This window comes from Pelodiscus sinensis, chromosome 6, assembly GCF_049634645.1.
Source record: "Pelodiscus sinensis isolate JC-2024 chromosome 6, ASM4963464v1, whole genome shotgun sequence".
Lineage (NCBI taxonomy): Eukaryota > Metazoa > Chordata > Testudines > Trionychidae > Pelodiscus > Pelodiscus sinensis.
Genome location: NC_134716.1, coordinates 20,021,323 through 20,041,327, shown reverse-complemented (window position 1 = coordinate 20,041,327; position 20,005 = coordinate 20,021,323). Strand labels below are relative to the sequence as shown.

Below are 20,005 nucleotides of genomic sequence, written 5' to 3'. Positions count from 1 at the left end.
ACAGTCATGTGCTTTGCAGTGGGCATTGCCTAAAAAGCAATAAAAAAAGGCTTTGATGGAAAGCTATTAAGAAGAAAAAGTATTTCCCATTTGGATCCAGTGAGTATCAAATGTTATGCTCCTGCTGTCAGCTGTGAATGATTAATGCAGCTAATACTTCTGTTTACATTTCTTATTTCGGGCATGTCTACACTAGGAAATTATTTCAAAATAGCTTATGTTGAAGTAATAACTCCTAAAATAGATATTTCAAAATAGCATGTCCACACTACAGCCTTGAAATTAGTCCAAGGCAGGCTCCCTAAATGTGGACACATTACCTCAATTCACAGCCCCAGGAAGCACTAGGGAGTAATTACTCTGAATGACTCTGGGGAGTAGTTATATTGAAATAGCAGCAGTGGAGCGTCCACACTAACGCTATTTTAAAATAACTATTTTGAAATAAGTGTTATTCCTCATGGAAATCAGGAGTTGTTATTTCGAAATAACAGACTTGGTAGTGTGGCTGCTAAGCTAATTATTTTGAAATAACTCTCTGGTGTAGACCATGGTTTGCATCCTAACATTTTATGGGCACACAAAAATATACCACAAAACAGCCTATGAGATGAAGTAACAAAATTTTCTGTGCTTGTCTCTTGACATGACCACGTATGCAGAGACATACAGAACCAAATCATTTTGCCACTGCAGATGCTTTTGCTTACTACACTACCAAGGACTTTGCTGGTTTCTGTAGCTTATGCCACCAACTGACATTAGCTTGTATCCCAGTGCAAAAAGAAAACATGTGGCAAAAATATAGCCAACCATTTGATTGCCTAAAGTTTAACAAGCTTGGTACTTCAAGAGTCTGAAGTTTGATAAAGGTCACAGGTTATGCATATTATGTTGTTTATTAGCACAGTGTGTTCTATTAATTTGGGTTCATGCTATCTTTTGTCCAACTGGTTCTGAAAAATGTTCCCATTGCAATTGTTTAAAATTCTAGGATTTTCCAGCTGCTGCCCTTTTAAAGGTAATTTTCAGGCTGCTTACAAAAGAATGCAGATAAATAATCTTGCCAAAAGAATAATTTTTGTATTAAATAGTAAAAGGAAAAGGTCAGTAGTGTGTTGAAGTTTAATAGTTGGTTAAATATTGTTCCTCTAGCTGTCAAATATGATTGAAAAGGATCCAAAAGATAGAAAAAGATACAAATCATCTCACAAAGTGATTATACATTGCTGGCTACAGTACTTGGCATTTGATTGTGGTTAATAGACAGTTCTCCAACAATTATACTATTTCCTTCTCTACTTTTAAGGGAAACTAATACCAGAGCATGTTTACTGATGACAAATGCTGACTTCAACCACTATATTTTGAGTCTGACTGACCAATAATGATTTGTAATGGTTTTATTTGAACCCAGAACCTTGAATAGCACATGTAATATCTACTTGAACCAAAAAAGAAACAATTTCAATACATACTGTGTGTGTGTATGTGTGTGTGCATTTTCACATAGAACATACATAAATTATTACGATGGAAGCATTTTGCTTTATCAATTTAATATCTTTTGATTATTGACGAAAATGGTTATGTAGGAGATTTTTTTATTTGGTCAACCAGATTAAGAAATATATTCTAAATTAAAATTTTTGTAGCTACAGTTGCAAGGCAGGTCAAGATAACTTTATTGTTTTCTATTCTCATGAGATGAAATAGGATAGACATAGAAGTAACCTTTCACCTTGGAGAGGTAGCAACCAGAAGGAACTAGTTAGTAATTTTGTCTGCAGTTAGTGGCTGCATTTCCCAGAGCTGTCATCAAATATCATGTAACAATTACACTATTCTGGTAGATATAAACATGCAAAATCCCATTTGATGGTATATTGAAAGTGAACTTAAACTTCTTAGATTCATGCCCACCCCCACATTTTGTTACATTTTAATTTCCAATTCATGAATTAATAGGTATTTTGAATGAGAAAACTTTGAAGCAAGACAGTTTCATTACAGTGAAATAATGTGCAATAAATACTGCATAGAAGTTAGCTGAGAGAAGCGAACCTCAAGTAAGTGTCCTTTAGAAAGTGGAAGTAGCAGTCTCTTCTTAATTTTTGTTGGTACTTTCTTGCAACACTTTCTGGCGAGTAATGGAAGAAGAATATTGGAGAACATAAGCAGTAGTTCTTGTATTGATTAAAAACTTGTCTTCAGTTACATGCATTGGCTTATCAAAAATATAGGGGCAGTTTATTTTGGCCTGCTGAGATTCACTAAATGTGAGACTTTGGGGAGGGCTGGGCTGGCCGGCAGGTGGTTTTGTGCCACCTTTATGTTCTCCTGATATAGGGTAAGCCTGAAGGTTGCATGGAACCAATTACTGAAGCCAATATCCTATGGACATAGCCTTCGGAAGCCAGTTTGGTAGCCAGGAACTAAATGGATTTCAGGGCTTTCTCGCCAACATCCCATTTTCCACACATAGCATACAAGATGGTAGGCCATGTTAGAGCCATGATGGTGTTTCCATGGCACTGAGAACATGTCTACACAGCAGGGAAAAAGTTGAAATAGCTTAATTTAGCTTTTGGCACTGTCTACACAACAGGAAGTCAAAGGAAGAACACTCTTCCTTCGACTTCCCTTACTCCTCGTGAAATGAGGATTACAGGAGTCGAAGTAAGAAGTCCTCCAGCTCACCATTATTTCAAAATATTTATTTGCTGTGTAGATACACTCTTTGTTATTTCAGAATAACGTCAGTGCTGTGTAGATATAGCCTGGGGGAGCCCCTCTAGAGACAGTTGAGCCAGGTTTGCACCTCCTTTGTGCTACTGTGGTAAATCAGATCATGCCAGTGAATTGGGCCTATAGCATTTATATAAAGAAATTGGCATTTCACACATAGGGTACATCTATACTGCATGTTCATTTTGAAATACGGTATTCCAGAATAGTTATTCTGAAATAGCTTATTTCGAAATAGCACATCTTCACTGCAGAGAAGCCTCAAAATTAGTCTAAGGCAGTCTTCCCTAATGTAGGCATGCTATCTCAATTTAGAGCCCCAGGAGGCACTGGGGAGGAATAACTTAGAACGGCCCTGGTGAGGCACTATTTTGAAATAGCAGCAGTGGAGCATCTATACATGCCCTATTTTGAAATAGCTGTTTCAGAATAGGTGTTATTCCTCGTAGAATGAGGTTTACAGATTTCAGAATAAGCCGTCCGTTATTTTGAAATAACAGAATGGCTGTGTAGATGCTCGCATTATTATTTCGAAATTAAAACTATTTTTAAAAATCCAGTTTGCAGCGTGTACCTTTGGGAACTCTTCTTTTTCATTAGAAACACAGAGCAAATATAAGAGGTTTATTTATTTATTTATTTCCCAGAGTCAAATCCTTTCCCTGGCACACAATACCAGCAGACCAGGAGCCAAACATGTACAGGGCAGGCAAGAGACATCTCTGCAGTCACAGGGCAAGGTGTAAGCAATAGGGCCAGCATGTATATGCTGTTTTCACTTGCTGATGGTAGCAGAAATCATGTCTGTTGGACAGAGTGATAGCTGGCTTTCTGACTGAATAAACATGATTGCTGTGGCTCTGGTGCCTGTCCCATCGTATTAGGAGTGGCGAAATGTGAATTCAAGTTTGTGCACCAAGACCAGATGATGTATCTGAGCCACGTATTAAGCACCACAATTTCCACACTGCATTTTGACTTCTTCCACCCCTTCTTCCACCATATGTGTCTGTGTAGGAGGGTGAGAATTTAATTCATAAAGCTGTTAGCTTGTAGACAGTTTAGATGACACATACAAGCAATAAATAATACCTGAGTCTGTTCCTGTCTGGAATAATTGTTGAAAGGTTATTTAGTTATGAGAGTGCATGCAACACATACTTAATTCTGCTGTGCTTATGTTGAAATATTAATTTAAATTTCCTGTTGGTATTGCCAGTCAACTGTAATTGAAAATAATACTTACTGTGTGTCACAGTTCATGCTAAATATTTTGATATCTACATGACTTTAGATTTGCAATGGCCTGTTTCAGCAAAATACAAACACACACCCTGCTGTCATCATTAGGGCATATGGGCAATTAGTACATTTCAAACATTTCACCCTTCATTGCCATAACTGTTTTGAAATAAAATCTGGAATCTCTTAGAAAAGTTAACAAGCTTTCTAATGAGTGGAGTGGTATCCGAGCAGGATAGACAAGAAAATTACTGGAAATACAGTAAGAAACAAATGAGATGGGCTGAATACATCCGGAAGAGATGCAAAACAAGGCAGCTTTTTTATATTTCAAAGGGAGAGGTGCATCAGTAGGGATGCCTCTGCCTCCCCTGTCCCCCACAGAGATGGTGTTGGTGGGAACTGGTTTTTAAGCCAGGTCCCCCCAACTCCTGTCCCCCATACCCCCTCACTTTGTTGCCTCTCTCTGATAGAGGCAGCAAGGAGGGAGGGGGAAGTGACTAGTTGAGTGACTACTTGACTATTCAATAAGCTGATGCTTATTGGGTAGTCAACTAGTCAACTAGTCACTTACATCTCTACTAGAGATTGACTTGAGCTGCAAAATCTACATCTGAAAATTTGAAGGGATTTCCTTATCTACAGCCAGTGAAACTCTTTGGCTTCATTTCATAGGAAATGGTACAAACTATTTTCTTTGGTTTCCATCCACACTGACTGGCAGCCCCTTCTCACTTTCATTATTGCTTTCACATAACATAATGTGTACAGTTACCGTGTACAAGAGACTCAATGTCTGCCCAATGTCCTGAGCACAACACTGCTTACTGTCATTAACTGTCTCTACTATACAGCAAATATTTGTAAAACTCTCGAATGGTCAAATCAGTCTTTATTTTCAAGCATATGATAATGCATTCAGCAGAATTACAACCTGGTTAGAAAGTTACTGAACATTTAGGGATAGGCAACATGTAGAGAATTTCAGTGTTAGGACATTTGTTTTGTGTTTCTGTTTGTTTCAATGACCTATGGAAGGTAAAGGACCAAGGAATTTGCCACCTTAATAAAGTTTTCTTATTAGATTAACAGCAATGTGTGGTTGAAACAAAGCTGGGGCCTCTCTTATATTTATTTAATTGGAAATTAATGTAACCGGATAGCAAGTGTATACAATCATGATGGGAGGAGGGAAACGTGCCTGTATAAGACAAAGCCCTGAATCAGGCCATCTGACCATGCTGTTTGTTTCCGGAGAGTTATAGGAATTATAGGTCGAGATGTCCTGTTAAAACTGAAAAGAGTGGAGGCCTGTGATTCACCCCAGACACTCAGGGCCAACATGCCAAGAGAGACATCCTATTTTTTAGGTGTTCAACTTAGCGTCCTCATAGAGCTACTAGACAGCATGGAACACCCCGCAGTGCATATCATGTAGCTGTAGAGAGTAAGTGGCAAAATCTCACATATATCATTTCAGCCTGCTCACTGGGATTGGAGCTTCTCTCCCTCCCTTTGCCCCCAGCTGCAGGTTAGGCAGCACTGTCTGAATTGGCTCTATTGATCATCCTGAATATCAAACTACCATGGTACACAGCTATGATTTTCTGGTGGGCTGAGCCCCCAAAGCAACTTAGCGGGATCCCTGCTGGGACCACATCTATACTTCATCACCCTGTGGGTTCTGTGCTTGAGTCCTGACTGGAGTGTTGTATGCAGGTGTCCAGGAGGCTGTCGTGACTTGCTTGAACAAACAAACAAGAGAGATTGCAGACGAAACTCTGTGTGTGACCAGCCGCCGTCCTCCACAGCTACTGAGAGCCTGTAATCTGGAGCTCTGCCCCCCAAGGTAGGCTGCTTAACTCCTTACCTTCAGCAGCACATGCTTTCCTGTGTATGTGAGAGAGGAATACATTAGCATTATTTGATGCCTGAAACTAATTTGCAGTGTTCCAAACTTCACTTAAAACTGTTTTAAATGTCTGTGAAGCTAGGACATTTGGGGCCAGATTTGCTGGTGTGAACCTGGACTTCCGTGGAATTCTACATGTATCTGAGTTAGGAATGTTACATTTAGTTTAATCGACTAATCAACTAGTCAATTAGTCGAAACGCGGGAGAGCCACAGTGGAGTTAGCTCCCAGCCCGGACCTGTTGGCTTTTAATACATTTAAAAGGCAGAGCCACAGCAGAGTTAGGTCCCGGGTATTTAAAAGACTTGTATGCAGCAGTTCGGGAACCCTGCACAAGCCGGGAATCTGCTATCCCAGCTTGCACTGAGTCCCTCCTGCAGCACTTTAGCCTTTTAAATGTATTAAGAGCCTGTTGACTCCTAATAAATTTAAAAAGCTGGTGTGCAGTGTGGGGGACCTGGTGTGAGCCGGGCATCAGCTGTCCCTGCTCACAGTGTATCTCCCCTGCTGCACTTCTGATTTTTAAATGTAATAGGAGCCAGCAAGCTCTTAATGCATTTTAAAAGCAGAAGCGCAGCATCTGGGATTGGGCGCAAGCCGGGACTGAGCTACCCCTTTGACTCCCCTGCCCCCCATGGAGGTAGTGCTTTTAAGCTGGCTCCCCCCAGCACCAGCTTCTGACAGGAGCAGCAAGTAAGAGGGAAAACAACTAGTCGAGGTACTAGTCGACTATCTGATAAGCTTTTGCTTATCAGACAGTCAACTAGTTGACTAGTCACTTACAACCCTAATCTGAGTATCAAGACCTAAGGCTTTTAGTCCAATTGCACCTCATAAATTCAACAAACTGAAGCAAACTAATGTTTTGTTTCAATCCCACATGATTATTTTAAACTGTTGTAAAGCGAAGAGAGAGAATTTAACTGGATGAATGTCTGTGACCTTTGTTATATAAAAGATCAGACTAGATGGCCTACTAACCCTTCCTGGCTTTAAAAATTATTAGTTGTGTGATTGAAAGCTCAATATCATGAGGTTTGCTTGAAGATTTCTCAGTGGAATCTGAAGATACCATAGATGTAACAAATCAATCAGCATGAGGGGATCCCTCTGTAAGCTATTTTAAACAATACCAGCAATATGAGAAAAATAATTGTCAATAAGCCAGAACATGAGCTTAATGTTCCTTAATTCCCTCTCCCCCACCACAACCTCCACACACATGCACTCTTGGGCTAGGTCTACACTGCAAAGATAAATCGGAAAAAGAAACGTAATTTGTGGTATGCAAATTGCATATCTTTTTCCACTTTACTGTCGAAAGAGGATTTTCTGAAATTTGATGCGTCCACACGGCGCCAAATTTCTTAAAAAGTCCTTGTCGCGGAGTGGGGGCGTGGGCCGCCCCTCAACCCAATGATATTCAGAGTTGCTCAACGTGCCGCCCAGTTCTGAACCTCCTGGGCGGAGTGGGGGGTCCGGGCCCACCCTCTCTCCGGACCCCGACCCAGGGCCCGAACACCGAGAGTGTGCCTCTCAGTGGTAGCAGGGGGGCTAGTACCCCAAACACACCTGCTCCCGGGTTCCACAGCCCGCCCTGGGTCTTGCTCCACTCCGCCGGCCCGCGACCGCGGAAATCGCCCTCTAGCCCCAGCCGGGGACTCGTCCTTCGGGGTTCCCCCTTGCCTGGGCTTCTCTCCTCTCTCCACCCCTGGCGCCGGGACCCTCTCGGCCTCCCTCTCCCGCTCTGGCCGCTGCCGTGCCTTTTAGCCTTTCGCCTCCCTTCCGGGTTCCCCCCTCCCCCTCCGGCGTCGCGCCCGTGACGTCACCGTCGGTGCCCCTAGGCGCCGCCTGATGACGCGCCACTCCCTTCTTGCTCAGACGTCCCGAAACCGGGCGGTCTGCCGCGCTCGTCACCCCCCCCCCCCCCGGCTGGCTGCCTCGGGCGGCGTTAGTAAGTGGTGGGGTTGCTCCACCCTGTCACAGTCCTCTTTTGACAAATCCCTTCTTCCTCATAAAACAAGGTTTACGGGGATAGCGAAAGAGCACGTCCGCTTTTTAGAAAAAAATTCCGAAAAAGCAGACGTGCTCCTTGAACACAGCGTTGCTTTAGTGTAATGTATTATAACCTCTTCAGTTTGAAGTATTATTTTGCTTAGTGTTACAGAGCAGTTCTAAAATGAAGGGGCTCAGAAGAGTCATCTGTTCAAAAGTCAGCTAAGATGTTTGGTTATTTATCTGAATTTACCCAAACAAACCTGAAGCTGTTGAAGTCACCTGCATTGTCCTCCCTCCTTTCTCACGATCCACCTTGCCTCCAGAAGTCCTCCAGAACATATTCCTCCCAATGCTTAGATACTATGGGGGAGGATGCTGTGGAAAACCCTAACCTTAAAGATAGCAGATTTCCTCATTTCCAGGAAAAAGGCAGGGTGTCCTCTCTATGTCACCAGTGAAGCAAAATGGGTTTTAAAAGATTCTTAGATGGGATTAGGCCTAGATCTGTAGGTAATTGTACTGTATTATGTATGTGAATATTCTATATATATTTATAATTTTTTTTCATCATGGCTCCTTTACACTGCTGTGGCAGTATAATGGAGCCTTAAAATAGTTTTAAACATAACATAAGCCCACTTGAATGTGCCTTACATTAACAGTGTGGTATACAAGGAACACTGGTGGAAATGAGAATCTCTTAGCTTATACGTAGGCAAGGATATGGTATTACATGCAGGGGTGGAAGTAACTTAAATTTATTACAGGCACTGTTCTATAGCAACCCTCCAGTAACTGAAGTGTGGGATGGAATGCAGGGGGCTCAGAGCAGAGGGTTGGTGTGGGTGGGAAGGAGCTGATGGCAGAGTTGGGGCAGGGAGCTCATGACAGAGGGTTACAGGTATAGAAAAGCTGAGAACTGAAAGGTGTGGGGGATTCAGGAGTCAGGGCAAGGGGTAGAAGAATACAGGAGTCAGGTCAGTGGGGGTGGCGAGCTCAAGGGGCCACGCTCCGGGGTCCAGTGTGTGTGTTGTGGCTGTGCAAGCCAGAGTGCCAGGAGCATCCAAAACCCGGCACTCTGCCTGCCGGTCTCTTACCAGCCTACTTTCACCTTTGACTATGTGGGTGAGTAGTATATTCAGGGATGTTTGATTATGCTGGTGTATCTGTAGATTTCGGGTGCAGTGTGAGGTTAACGTTGGAAATCAAGTGTGTCCAATGTCCAAGAATAATAAAGATATTTGGAAAGAGGGAATAATTTTGTTGGATGATGAACATTCAGTGTTGTGCAATAGCGAGAGCTAAATGGGCTGAACTTTTTTTCCAAAATGTTGCAAGAATTATTTTATAAGCAGGATAACACACTCTTGAGCAGTTATGTTGTATTACACAACCTGCACTTCTCAATGTATAAACAGCACGCGCACACACATACACACGTTTGTTAATGCTGATTCAGCACTGTATTGATGGAACGCATTATATAAATGCTAAGTGTATCCATCTTTGAGTATCACCCATTTATCCTTATCTTAATGGAGACAGAATTCACTTCTGGGGAATTTTTTTGTTTTAAACAAAGAGAGAGAAAGAAAATAGCTAAACCACTTATCAGGACAACCATGGAAAACAGACATCACTGGTTGAGAGGTCTGAAGTTAATAGGCCACCAGGATTTGAGTTTGATTCTCCTCTCCTATAGATTATAACAGCTAATTATGCAGGTGGAAAGCAACACCCTTTCTGTAATATAGCCAAGAGTGTGAAATGGACAAATAATCTTCCTCTGGTGGTGCTCACCTAGAGTTATTCCCTTTTTGGTGTTCCTTTTAGTGATATTTATGATAGATTAAGATACTGGTTTAGATGTGTTGATAATCTGACCCACCAAATGAATTTCCAACTGGTGGGTGGGTACACTGAAGAATTATCTATTATATCAAAAGGTTTTTATAATACTGTTTAAAAATCTAGACCAAACAAGAATAAGGTCTTTGGAACAGTAGCCGTCTTTCTATCCTGTTTGTAAATATCTAGCACAATGTGATTCTGGTCCATGACAGTGGGGAGAGTATGACACTCTGTAGCGACACCTCTGTGTGAACACAAGAAACAAATGTATAGCGTTTCCAGACTAGCCATATCTAATTCTCCTTTGATGGAAGGTCAGGGTGGGAGTGGGAACGGAGGAGGTACATCAAAGCTGCTCATACATGTATCTCTGCACACATCTCCTCTTACTAAATGCTTTCTCCACCCTCACTCCCTGTGTATTTCTCTAGTCCACCTTCCAGCATGCATTCGTGGCATTGTGACTTTTTATACTACTCCCACACACTAGTCAGCCTCCCTTTCCCCTTTGAAATCTTCCCTTAACACATGATTTCATAAACTTTTCCAATACTGATCTCTTCTCTATTGCTTTCAGCACTGCTTTGTAATGAAACTGTCACCTGTTGTGGTATGTGGTAATAGGACAGATCCACAACAGTTGTGGTTGATGCAGTGGCATAGCTTCATTGGATAAGTATATCCAGGTTAAATTGCAAGAAACTAATTCTCTTTTGTGCTAAGGCCTCTGCACACTACTCTGGTCTTAAGTTCCTTAAGACACAAGCCTTGTTTCCAAGAAGCTTGCAAAGTGCCATTACACTAATGGCATTATATCAATATAAATTACTAAGTAAAATTAATAGCAACTGTCAACATCCTCCAAAGGGGCACAAATGACATAAAAAGGGTTTAGGTGTTTTAATATCATCCCTAAGAAAAGATCCTTCAGAATCTTAACTCAAGAACTTTTCATCCAGGAGTTCTGCTGGCAATCTAGAGTAAAATCCTGGTCCAACTGAAGTCAGTAAGAGCTTTCCTATGGACCTCATGAGGGACAGGATTTTGCCTCTAATGCTCTGAGGCCCATTGGCAAACTGAAATCCATAATGATTCCCAGTGTTCTTGTTGATGAATTGTGGGCCGAGCTGGCTGGTCTTGTGATGCTGGCTCTTCTTCCTTATTTCCAGTTGTTAAACTACATTAAAAGAAACAAAAAATATATGAAATAATTTCCTAATATGACTGTGCCATGTAGATGATTGCTGTAGTTGTGTTTATTGTGCAGGAGTCCAGTGGACATAGCAAATAAGATAGGAGCTACTAGATACTAGAATGTAGTTCACGCTGCTAAAACCTCCGACTTCCGGCCCTATCAAATAAGAATTCCCTCTCCACAATGAGAAGAAACTGCTGCAGTGGAGATTCAGCCAGCAAAGGGACAAACCATGGTTACATTTTGAGTCTAATCCGCTTTAAGAACTTCCGGTTGATTTAAGAGTGAGAACATTTGTAGGCTTAAGAGCTTTACCTCTACTACAGATACTCTCAGATTACTGGTGGCAATCTCCATAGCTTCTCAAAGGGTTATCCTAGCCAGGCATAAGGCTTAAAACAAGCTTTACCTTGGCAACAACCAGCTTTATTTGTTATCTCCTGTAAATGCAAGAGGAGTGGGCAATGAAATTCTAGAAGATTTTTATGATTGACCATTCCTTTAGGAAGACCCTTTCAAAACAGAATATTACTTACCACAAGAGAAAATTAAAAGAAGGGCTTTCATTTTGTTATTTCATCATTTTATTCCATCATTTTTCTTGAGCATTTGAGATAGCACAGGGATAAGAAATCTTTATTGTGTGACAAGCCTTTCTCTCACTAAGTCAGTCACTTCATGGTAAGGATAAAAGGGAGAAGACTGAAGGACTACAGATTTGTGGGATTTATAAGAGCACTTAAGTGAATTAGCCCCTACCTCACAATAGAATTAGACATCTACCATGCTTTAGGTATCTTTTTAAATATCACTGGGCACCTACCTGAATTTTTAGTTACCTAAAGACCTTTGTAACTGTGGTCTGCTATTTTAGAACATTTATACTGTGAATACATCTAGATGAGAAACCAAAACCAAACCACAAAACTAAAGTTTTCAAAAATGCACATCTATATGGAGTCAACAGAAAGTTATGCTTTGAGTTTAGACAGAAGATTTTCAGAGAAATTTCACACAAAAATAAAAAAATAGCAGAAGAGAAGCTCAACGATTTTTCTTTTGGATATGACTAACCAAAATCTCCCCATAAATAATAGCTGTTGAAACAAGGAATGGTGGAATCTAGAGGACACTGCTAATCCTTATTTTTGAACTTGGTGCCTTCATATTGTGGTTTTCAGCACATTAGAAATTAATGTAATAAAATGGCCTGCCCTTACATTAAGGAAACTTGTTGTTTCAGAATACACACAATTGAGGTGTACTTCACAGATATAGATACCTAGTCACTCACATCTCACATCAGTGAAAATCTAGTGTCAAACTCAAGCTATAAGCAATGAAGATAGAATAGATCTATCCAGTAGCAGACTCAGAATAGCAAATCAATTAAAAAAACTTTTCCCCGCACTCCACTGAGACAGAGCAATTCTTTGAGATATAAAACACACACATTTCTTCTGCTTGCTATGTTTGTATTATAAATTGTTCTAAAAATACGCTGAAGAATTAATTTCCAGTGATGTCTTCACTCTTTTTGACAGGAAAATTGATCTATGTCTAAAAACGTTTCCTTCCCCCGCTCGAAATACAAAGGCAGTCATCATCTAATCAGATATAATCACTGTTGGTTATAACTGCGATGGCATGAACAGTTTATGATAAGCCATTGAGCCCTGAGGAAGAAAGAGTGTGCCATGGCTGTGTTCTTAATTATAACTGCTTAATAGCGTGGTCAGTGTATGTTGAAAAGATTTGGTAAATGTGTGCGGAGGAGGGGAGAGAAGAAAAGCAATGAAAGCCAGATGGCTGAAAAAGAAGGAAATTCCAGGCAATTTCTGCTGCTTTGTTCTCACATACTTTCAAAACTAAACTTTTATTCCTGTGCAACAAAGAACAGCTGAATGGTATGAAACAGATAAACAGTGATGAAAAAGCACATAGTTCCAGGAATAACACACAGTTTTCCTTCCCACCTCTCCCTACCTCCTCTTTCTCGATCCTGTAGTTCTAATAAGAACAGACAAGAGACTGTAAGAGCAAATTGGTGGTCCCAATACATGACTGACTGTCAAGGCACCATAAGCCAGGCTGGGCACCCGCTCAATACTCAGCGGTGACCTCCTTTTTTTCTTTCTTTCTTTTTTCCCCATGATGCTGCCTGTTTTATTTTTGTATGACATAGGATACATTTGAATGGGAGGTTTTTTGGTCTGCTGGATGCTGTATTTTTTTCTCCATTTTGCTCTTTCTTGCTTCCCAATTGAATTCATATTATACAGGAGGAAAATAATTGTCTTTTTTCTTGTTTGGGGATGGGGAGACATCAATTTGTTTGAGAGTCAAACCTGCTATAGGTGAATTTCACTTAGACACTGAAATGAATTAAGCGTGTCCTAAGGGTCAAACCCAGAGGTACAGCCTCTGACCCATACATGGGTGCTGAGTATGTGGGAGAGAACATAAGAAGCCTGCCCATCCTACACAGGCAGGGGTAGGTGAGCTGTGGTAGCACTTGAGAGATGCGCGCACACACCCCATGTCCTGCCTCCTCATGTACCCTCCCTGTTCTGTGGATGTCTTTTCCTGCCCTCCTTCTCCCACAGGCACCAATCACCTATGCAGCCATCTTGTTAGTCTTTAAAGTGCTACATTGTCCTGCATTTTGCTTCAACTACCCCAGACTAACACGGCTACATTTCTATCACTATGCAGCCAGGCTGAATTGAAGCTTCTCAGTCTGTTTCTTGAAAAACAACTATGACTTGTGATTTCTTGTTGTGTTCACATTGGCACACTGACATTACAATACAGTGCTACGTGCAGAGAATATCAGTTCTTCATATCACTGTCGCTTCCCAGAAGAAGCCTGAGTTATGTCAGGTTTTGCCTGTCATGCGTCTTCACTGACTCTCTGTGACACTACCTCATAGGGGAAGGTGTTCGTTAACCATTGAGACAACATACCAAGGGTGTGTTGCACCAGATATATTGGAGCAATTGGTATAGTGGTGAGAGCCATTGAACCAAACTGTATACTCCAAATATGTTGAAAATCACTTCAAGCCAGGGGGTGTAGCGGCACCCTAGTTCCAGCACCTATGTAGTGCACTTCAAGTCAAAAGATTGGCAGGCAGTCTTCTAATTCTTGCTCCAAGGGTGGACTATAAACAGCTCATGAGCTGGACACAGTTCACCAGAGTTAACCCCTGGTGTGCCACCAATGTTTTATTTTCTTGTATGTTTTCAAGTATGGCCGGCCACTCATAGCTCTCATTGGCCATGGATTACCATTCCTGGCCAATGGAAGCTGCTGGTTCGCACTGCTTCCTACAGTTCCCATTGGCCTGGAAAGGTGATCTGTGGCCATTGGGAGCTGCAAGCAGGCATATCTGCAAATGCAAAGGTAAATAAATTGCTGGTGGCCCACCAGAATGAACCACATCCAGCATGCAGACCTGTTATTGCTCACCCCTGATCCTAGTTAAACCACAAGTTCTGGGCGTGGTGCAAGAATCACTTGGTGAGGATCTATGACCTTTAATAGGCAGGATTTCAAATCAAATCATCCTAATGATCCCTTTTGGCCTTAAAATCTAGAATTCTGTGACCTGGAGGCCCATTTATCTTCTCTATAAGCTCCACGAGTATTGCCAGCCCTTCTGTTTTCAAGAGTACCATCCCGTTAAGTGACTGTTCAAAAGGTACCAAGCGACTATCATGCCCAAAGCTGCTCATTTTTAAATGTATCTTTAGATATGTTTAGATATGTTATCTTTAGATACGTTATTAGCTTCATGTCCACCAGTTATGATTCAATATCAAATGTGTACTCTGATACATCTTATTCTCTATAGATATGTTTAAACACAATTTTTATTTTGGGAGAAGGATGCAAATGGCGCTGTGCATTTACATACTTCTTCTGGGGGGGTTTCAGAAGACGTTCTTCCGGTATTTACCCGCATCTACACATGGACGAATTTCTAAATAAACCCCTATTTCAAAAGACTCCTGTAAACCTCATTGTAGGAGGAATAAGAGCTCTTTCAAAATAGGGATTTATTTCAAAATTCGGCCACGTGTAGATGCGGGTAAATACCAGAAGAACATCTTCCAAAAAAACCCCAGAAGAAGTATGCAAATGCACAGCGCTATTTGCATCCTTCTTCCTAAATAAAAATTGTGTTTAGACATACCTACCACTCCCAGTACACCTACCCAATTATGCCCAAATGGAGACTTCTTTTCCAGCACAAAGGTTCCTGCCAGAGAGTCATACTTACACATCAGGAATACAGCAACTTCCAAGGTGTCTGTTTGAATGTAAACTTTAGAAACTCCCTTTCAATTTTTTTTCTCGGTCCAATTCTTCTAGATAAATATTAATCTTTTCCTTAACCATTTTGTATCTCAAAGAATATAAGTTTTTATTCATGTATATATTCCTTCATTTCAGCTCCTGTTGAATTCATACTCCAAGGGTACGTCTAGACTACAGGCTTTTGTCGACAGAGGTTTTGTCGACATATACTGTCGACAAAGCTTCTGTCGACAAAGAGCATCTAGACTACATCCAGTTCTGTCAACAAAGCAAGCCGCTTTGTTGACATGAGAGTGTAGACGCAAAGAACGGTGTAGATGCAATAATGCCTTCTGTCAACAGAACTCTGTCGACAAAAGGCGTTATTCCTCGTAGAATGAGGTTTACCACTGTCAACAAAACTGCCGAGTTCTGTCGACGTTATGTCGACAGAACTTGGCAGTAGTGTAGATGCAGGTATAGTTTTGTCAACAAAAGTGGACTTTTGTCGACAAGACCCTGTAGTCTAGACACACCACAATGTGTGTGAGGTATAAGTGCACATCTTTAAATAATTGTTTGAAAAATGACTTCTGGACGTTCCATATTTCCCTCTTACTTCTAACAACATCAGATCACGCTTCTCATTCAGAGAATCAGGTATTTAGTCAGATCTTATGTACAGGTCTTATGGTCACAAACCTTAGCACTGACAGCCATGTTAGTACATCCCCAAACTAGAGTATCATTTGACCATGGACCACTCCACCCTCCTCTTTTCTTGTGCCCACTCTAATCAGAGCCAAATATTTGCTACCATATATTTTTTCAATATTTCCTCTATTTCCCATTTTCTACTTTAACTTCTTATTCTTAATTTCCTTTAAACTTCATTAGCAGTCAGAATTCACATTGACTACAAAAAGGAATGTTTTTTTTCAGCCGTGGCTCTAAACAAGAAACCTTTACTTTTAAGCCAAAAATAAAATTGCATAAGTCCAATACATTGCATTACAATGGACTCTGTTAATTTCACATTTATTGTGTTATCCTGCAAAATATCTTCCAAGATCTCTCTGTTGGCTTTTCTTACTTTGAAATTAATATTTTAATTTTTTAAAAATAGCAGTGTGCCACTGGGAAGCCTAACATGAAGTCAGATATAATGTCATCATCTTATCTTCCCATCACAACTCTGTTAGAGCATCTTGTTGCTGTAGTAAATTGAAGAGTGCCTCTAAAGCCATGGTTCTCAACTTGTTTCAGTCCACGGACCTCCAGGCCAATCAAAAAAATTTAGTGGACCACCTCCTTTTTGAGACATGATAAAAAAAAGAGCAGACAATGAACATTTTGGTTTGAAATTTATTTCTTACAAACAGATTTTTGGATTCTCTTCTCACAGACAAGCTTTTCAATGTTTGGAGTGGTACTTGATAATGCACCATGAATATTACTTTCCACTGCAAGCCGATTCCTCTGCAAGCCGACTTAACGTGCAACAAACACGAAAATCCAGTCCCACACATATAAATTGATGCAAATGGCATCTAACTGCATGTGCTGACAGATTTGGGTAACTCCCAGTCATGCTGGCCCAAAATTTCTCTATGGTAGACTGCTGGTACATGTCTTGAGCTGCAAAATCATTTTTCAGATCCAAGAATTCCTCCTGCAGATCCTCTGGAATACTATTAACATCTGTTGTAAATGGATTCCTGATGAAAGATAATCCATCCCTTGTTCTGTCCACCTCCGGAAAGCATCGTTGGAATTTGTCTCGTAGCTTCTGTAATTGATCGAGGATTTGCATCCAAATGGCTTTCTTTTCCCAGAGCATGGCATCCACATATGGAAATTGAACCAAATTATTGCCTTCGACTCTTACAATCCAGAGTTCCAATTTGTCAAGAAAAGCCTTGATGATGCTTTGGTGAAAGAAGAGATTTGCACCTTTTCCTTGCAGCTGAAGATTCAGTTTGTTCAAGATTCCAAAAATATGAACAAGATACGCAAGTTCTAAATTTGACTGCATCAGCACATTTCGGAATTCCTCTTTCCCTTGAGCCTGGAGATATAAATCCAACTCCTCTCTCAATTGAAAAACTCTGTTGAGTAGGTTCCCTGCTGACAACCACCATACAGAAGTATAGAACATCAACATATCCAAGTCAGAACCCATGTCCAGGCAAAATCTTTTGTTCAGAGCCAATGATTTGATGTGATTCATCACTTTCACCAACCTTTTGAAAACGGTGTTCAGTTGATCAGGCAATGTTTTTTACACCAAAGCTTTCCTATGAATGAAGCAATGAACTCGGGTTACCATTGGAGCGTGTTGTTTCACCAGCATTTGGAAGCCCGATCTTGAGCCCAGCATGGCAGGTGCACCATCAGTGGTGACACCCACAAGATTTATCCAATCCAGACCATGTACTTCAAAGAAATTGTTAACAATTTCCATCACATCCTGAGTCTTTGTGGTGGTATCAAGAGTCCTACAAAAAAGAAACTCATCTTTGAAGTCTCCCTCAACCATGTATCATGCGGACGCCAATAGCTGAGAGCATAATGCAATGTCGGTCGATTCATCCAGTTGTATGGCAAACAATGGAGACTTCTTTATTTCATCCACAACTTGTTCACTGATGTTCTGAGATATCTCATTTATCCGTCTCGATACTGTGTCGTTAAAGAAAGATATATCATTCAGCTTCCTTGCTGCTTCCTCACCAAGAACAAGCCGCACCATCTCTTTTGCACAGGGGAGCACAAGTTGCTTTGCAATGGTATGAGGCTTCTTGGCCTTTTCAACTTTGTATGCAACAATGTAGGAAGTGCACACTGCATTGTCTTGTTGTAGAATGCACTTGTTGAGTTGAGGCACTGCCGTTTCAGACCTGATAACCGCCGCTCAAAATAATCTTCATCCTTTTGCAACAAGTTGGGGTGACACTTTTCAAGATGACGTTTCAGCTTAGCCGGCTTCATTGAGTCATTCCCCAAGACTTTGAAACAAATAACACATTGTGGCAAATCTATGCCTTCTTTTTCTTGACAAGTGAAGTGAAATTTGATGTAGTCCTTCAAATATTTGCGCTTGACATTTCTTCCTGTAGTTGTAATTATAAACAAACTATACCACACCTGTAAAACAGCACATGTAGCACTGGATGAACGACACAGCAACCGCTCAGCACGACGGCGGCAGCTACACTGATGCTCAGAGCTTCAGACGGAAGTTACTGGTAATACAATGCGGTTGCATCCTAGGTGACACTATGGATGACGCACCGCATTCTTATGAACACGGTGTAAAACATCCTAACAGCGGCGCCTGCTCACGCCGTGTGACTTTGGACAATGTTCCTGTGGACCACCAAAAAAGTTACCATGGACTACCAGTGGTCCGTGGACCACCAGTTGAGAACAACAACTCTAAAGGAAGCATATAATTAATTCAGTCAGTCACATTTATTCATCAAATAAAGGGAGGAAACAGGTTGGCTTTCATTTTTAACTGAATTTGGAGTGATATACATTCCCACAAAATTGCCCAATTAATAAAACAAAGTGTTCTGTATCCACTGAATAGGTGCAGTGTAGGCAATAGCAGGATTAGCTTCCACACATGTGTACATCACACTTTCTTTTTCACTAGGGATGAGTATGCAGCTCTTCCGACTCCATTCCCATTAAATCCTTGGCCTCTCTGCTAACGTAAAGGTTCAACTATAGAGGTAGATATTGCACAGCTGCCAGTAGGAACAGGACTGAGACCAACTTCCTTCATGCAGACCACTGAATAGCACAGATGTTAACAACTTTTGGTTATTAACGTCCTTGAAAGACATTTGAACCACTCCACAGAGGTGAAAGGCTTTACATTTCATTCCAATACTTGAAACATCTCATTCTCTAAAGGCTTGGTCTATCCTAGAAAGTTTTGTGGGCACAAGTCAACTTTTATTGCCACAGGCTTGCAAGAGTCCTCACCTGAATTTGTGTCCCATTAATGAAACTGCCCATTCCCTGCATTCTGCTGACAAAATAATACTGCATCCCCTGGACTACACACAAATGTTGGACTGGTATCAATATGTTGGATAGGGATCTGATTTTTTTCTGAAATAGTTATACTAGCACAACCTCTAGTATAGTATAACATAGTTATACTAGTATAACAGTGCCTTATACCAGTATAGCTTCTTCCCCTTCCCCTGTGGGAAAAAGCACTTCTATACAAGTATAAGTTCATCCACACATGCTCTTTAACTATGCCTATATATTTAAAGCAGTACAAATTTTGTGTGTAGCAAGGCCTAATAGGCTAATTTCAGGTTATCTGCCTCAGCATAAATCTATTCATGTTCATAATGATATTTCTGCTGCCATCACCCCAGATACCATTAAAACGGTTTGCTTCCACACCCTCTGAGCAGGATTCTGATCTCATTTACAGTGCTATATAGCAATTGACTTCATCAGCTTGTTCCAGATTTATAGCAGCATAACTGAGACTGCAATCTGGCTCTCTGCATCTGGAACAGCTGCAGGCATGTGTTTGGATCTCTGCGTGCCGGAGTGAGGAAAATCAATTTCTATTCCAAAATATTGAATTGGTTAGTAAACAGAGTATTAGTCAGGCTATGGCAGCATTATCTCAAAGGGGTAATTAAAGAGAAAACACTGAGTTTGGAACAAACCCCTATACCACATCACTCCCAGTGTGTTGCAAAATGAGCATCATGATGG

The 20,005-nt window shown here is 41.0% G+C and overlaps 1 protein-coding gene across 10 annotated transcripts in view; it reads left to right on the top strand.

Moving 5' to 3' along the window:
• Positions 1–20,005, top strand: part of ADAMTSL1 (ADAMTS like 1) — a 707,788-nt gene that overhangs the window by 579,019 nt on the left and 108,764 nt on the right. For all 10 annotated transcript variants that reach the window (XR_012904618.1, XM_075931513.1, XM_075931510.1 and 7 more), the window contains one exon: positions 5,710–5,839. Coding sequence is in view for 9 of the 10 variants with exons in the window: in XM_075931513.1 (XP_075787628.1) it covers positions 5,710–5,839 (130 nt within the window). In the remaining variant the exon portion in view is untranslated. The remainder of the gene's footprint in view (positions 1–5,709; positions 5,840–20,005) is intronic.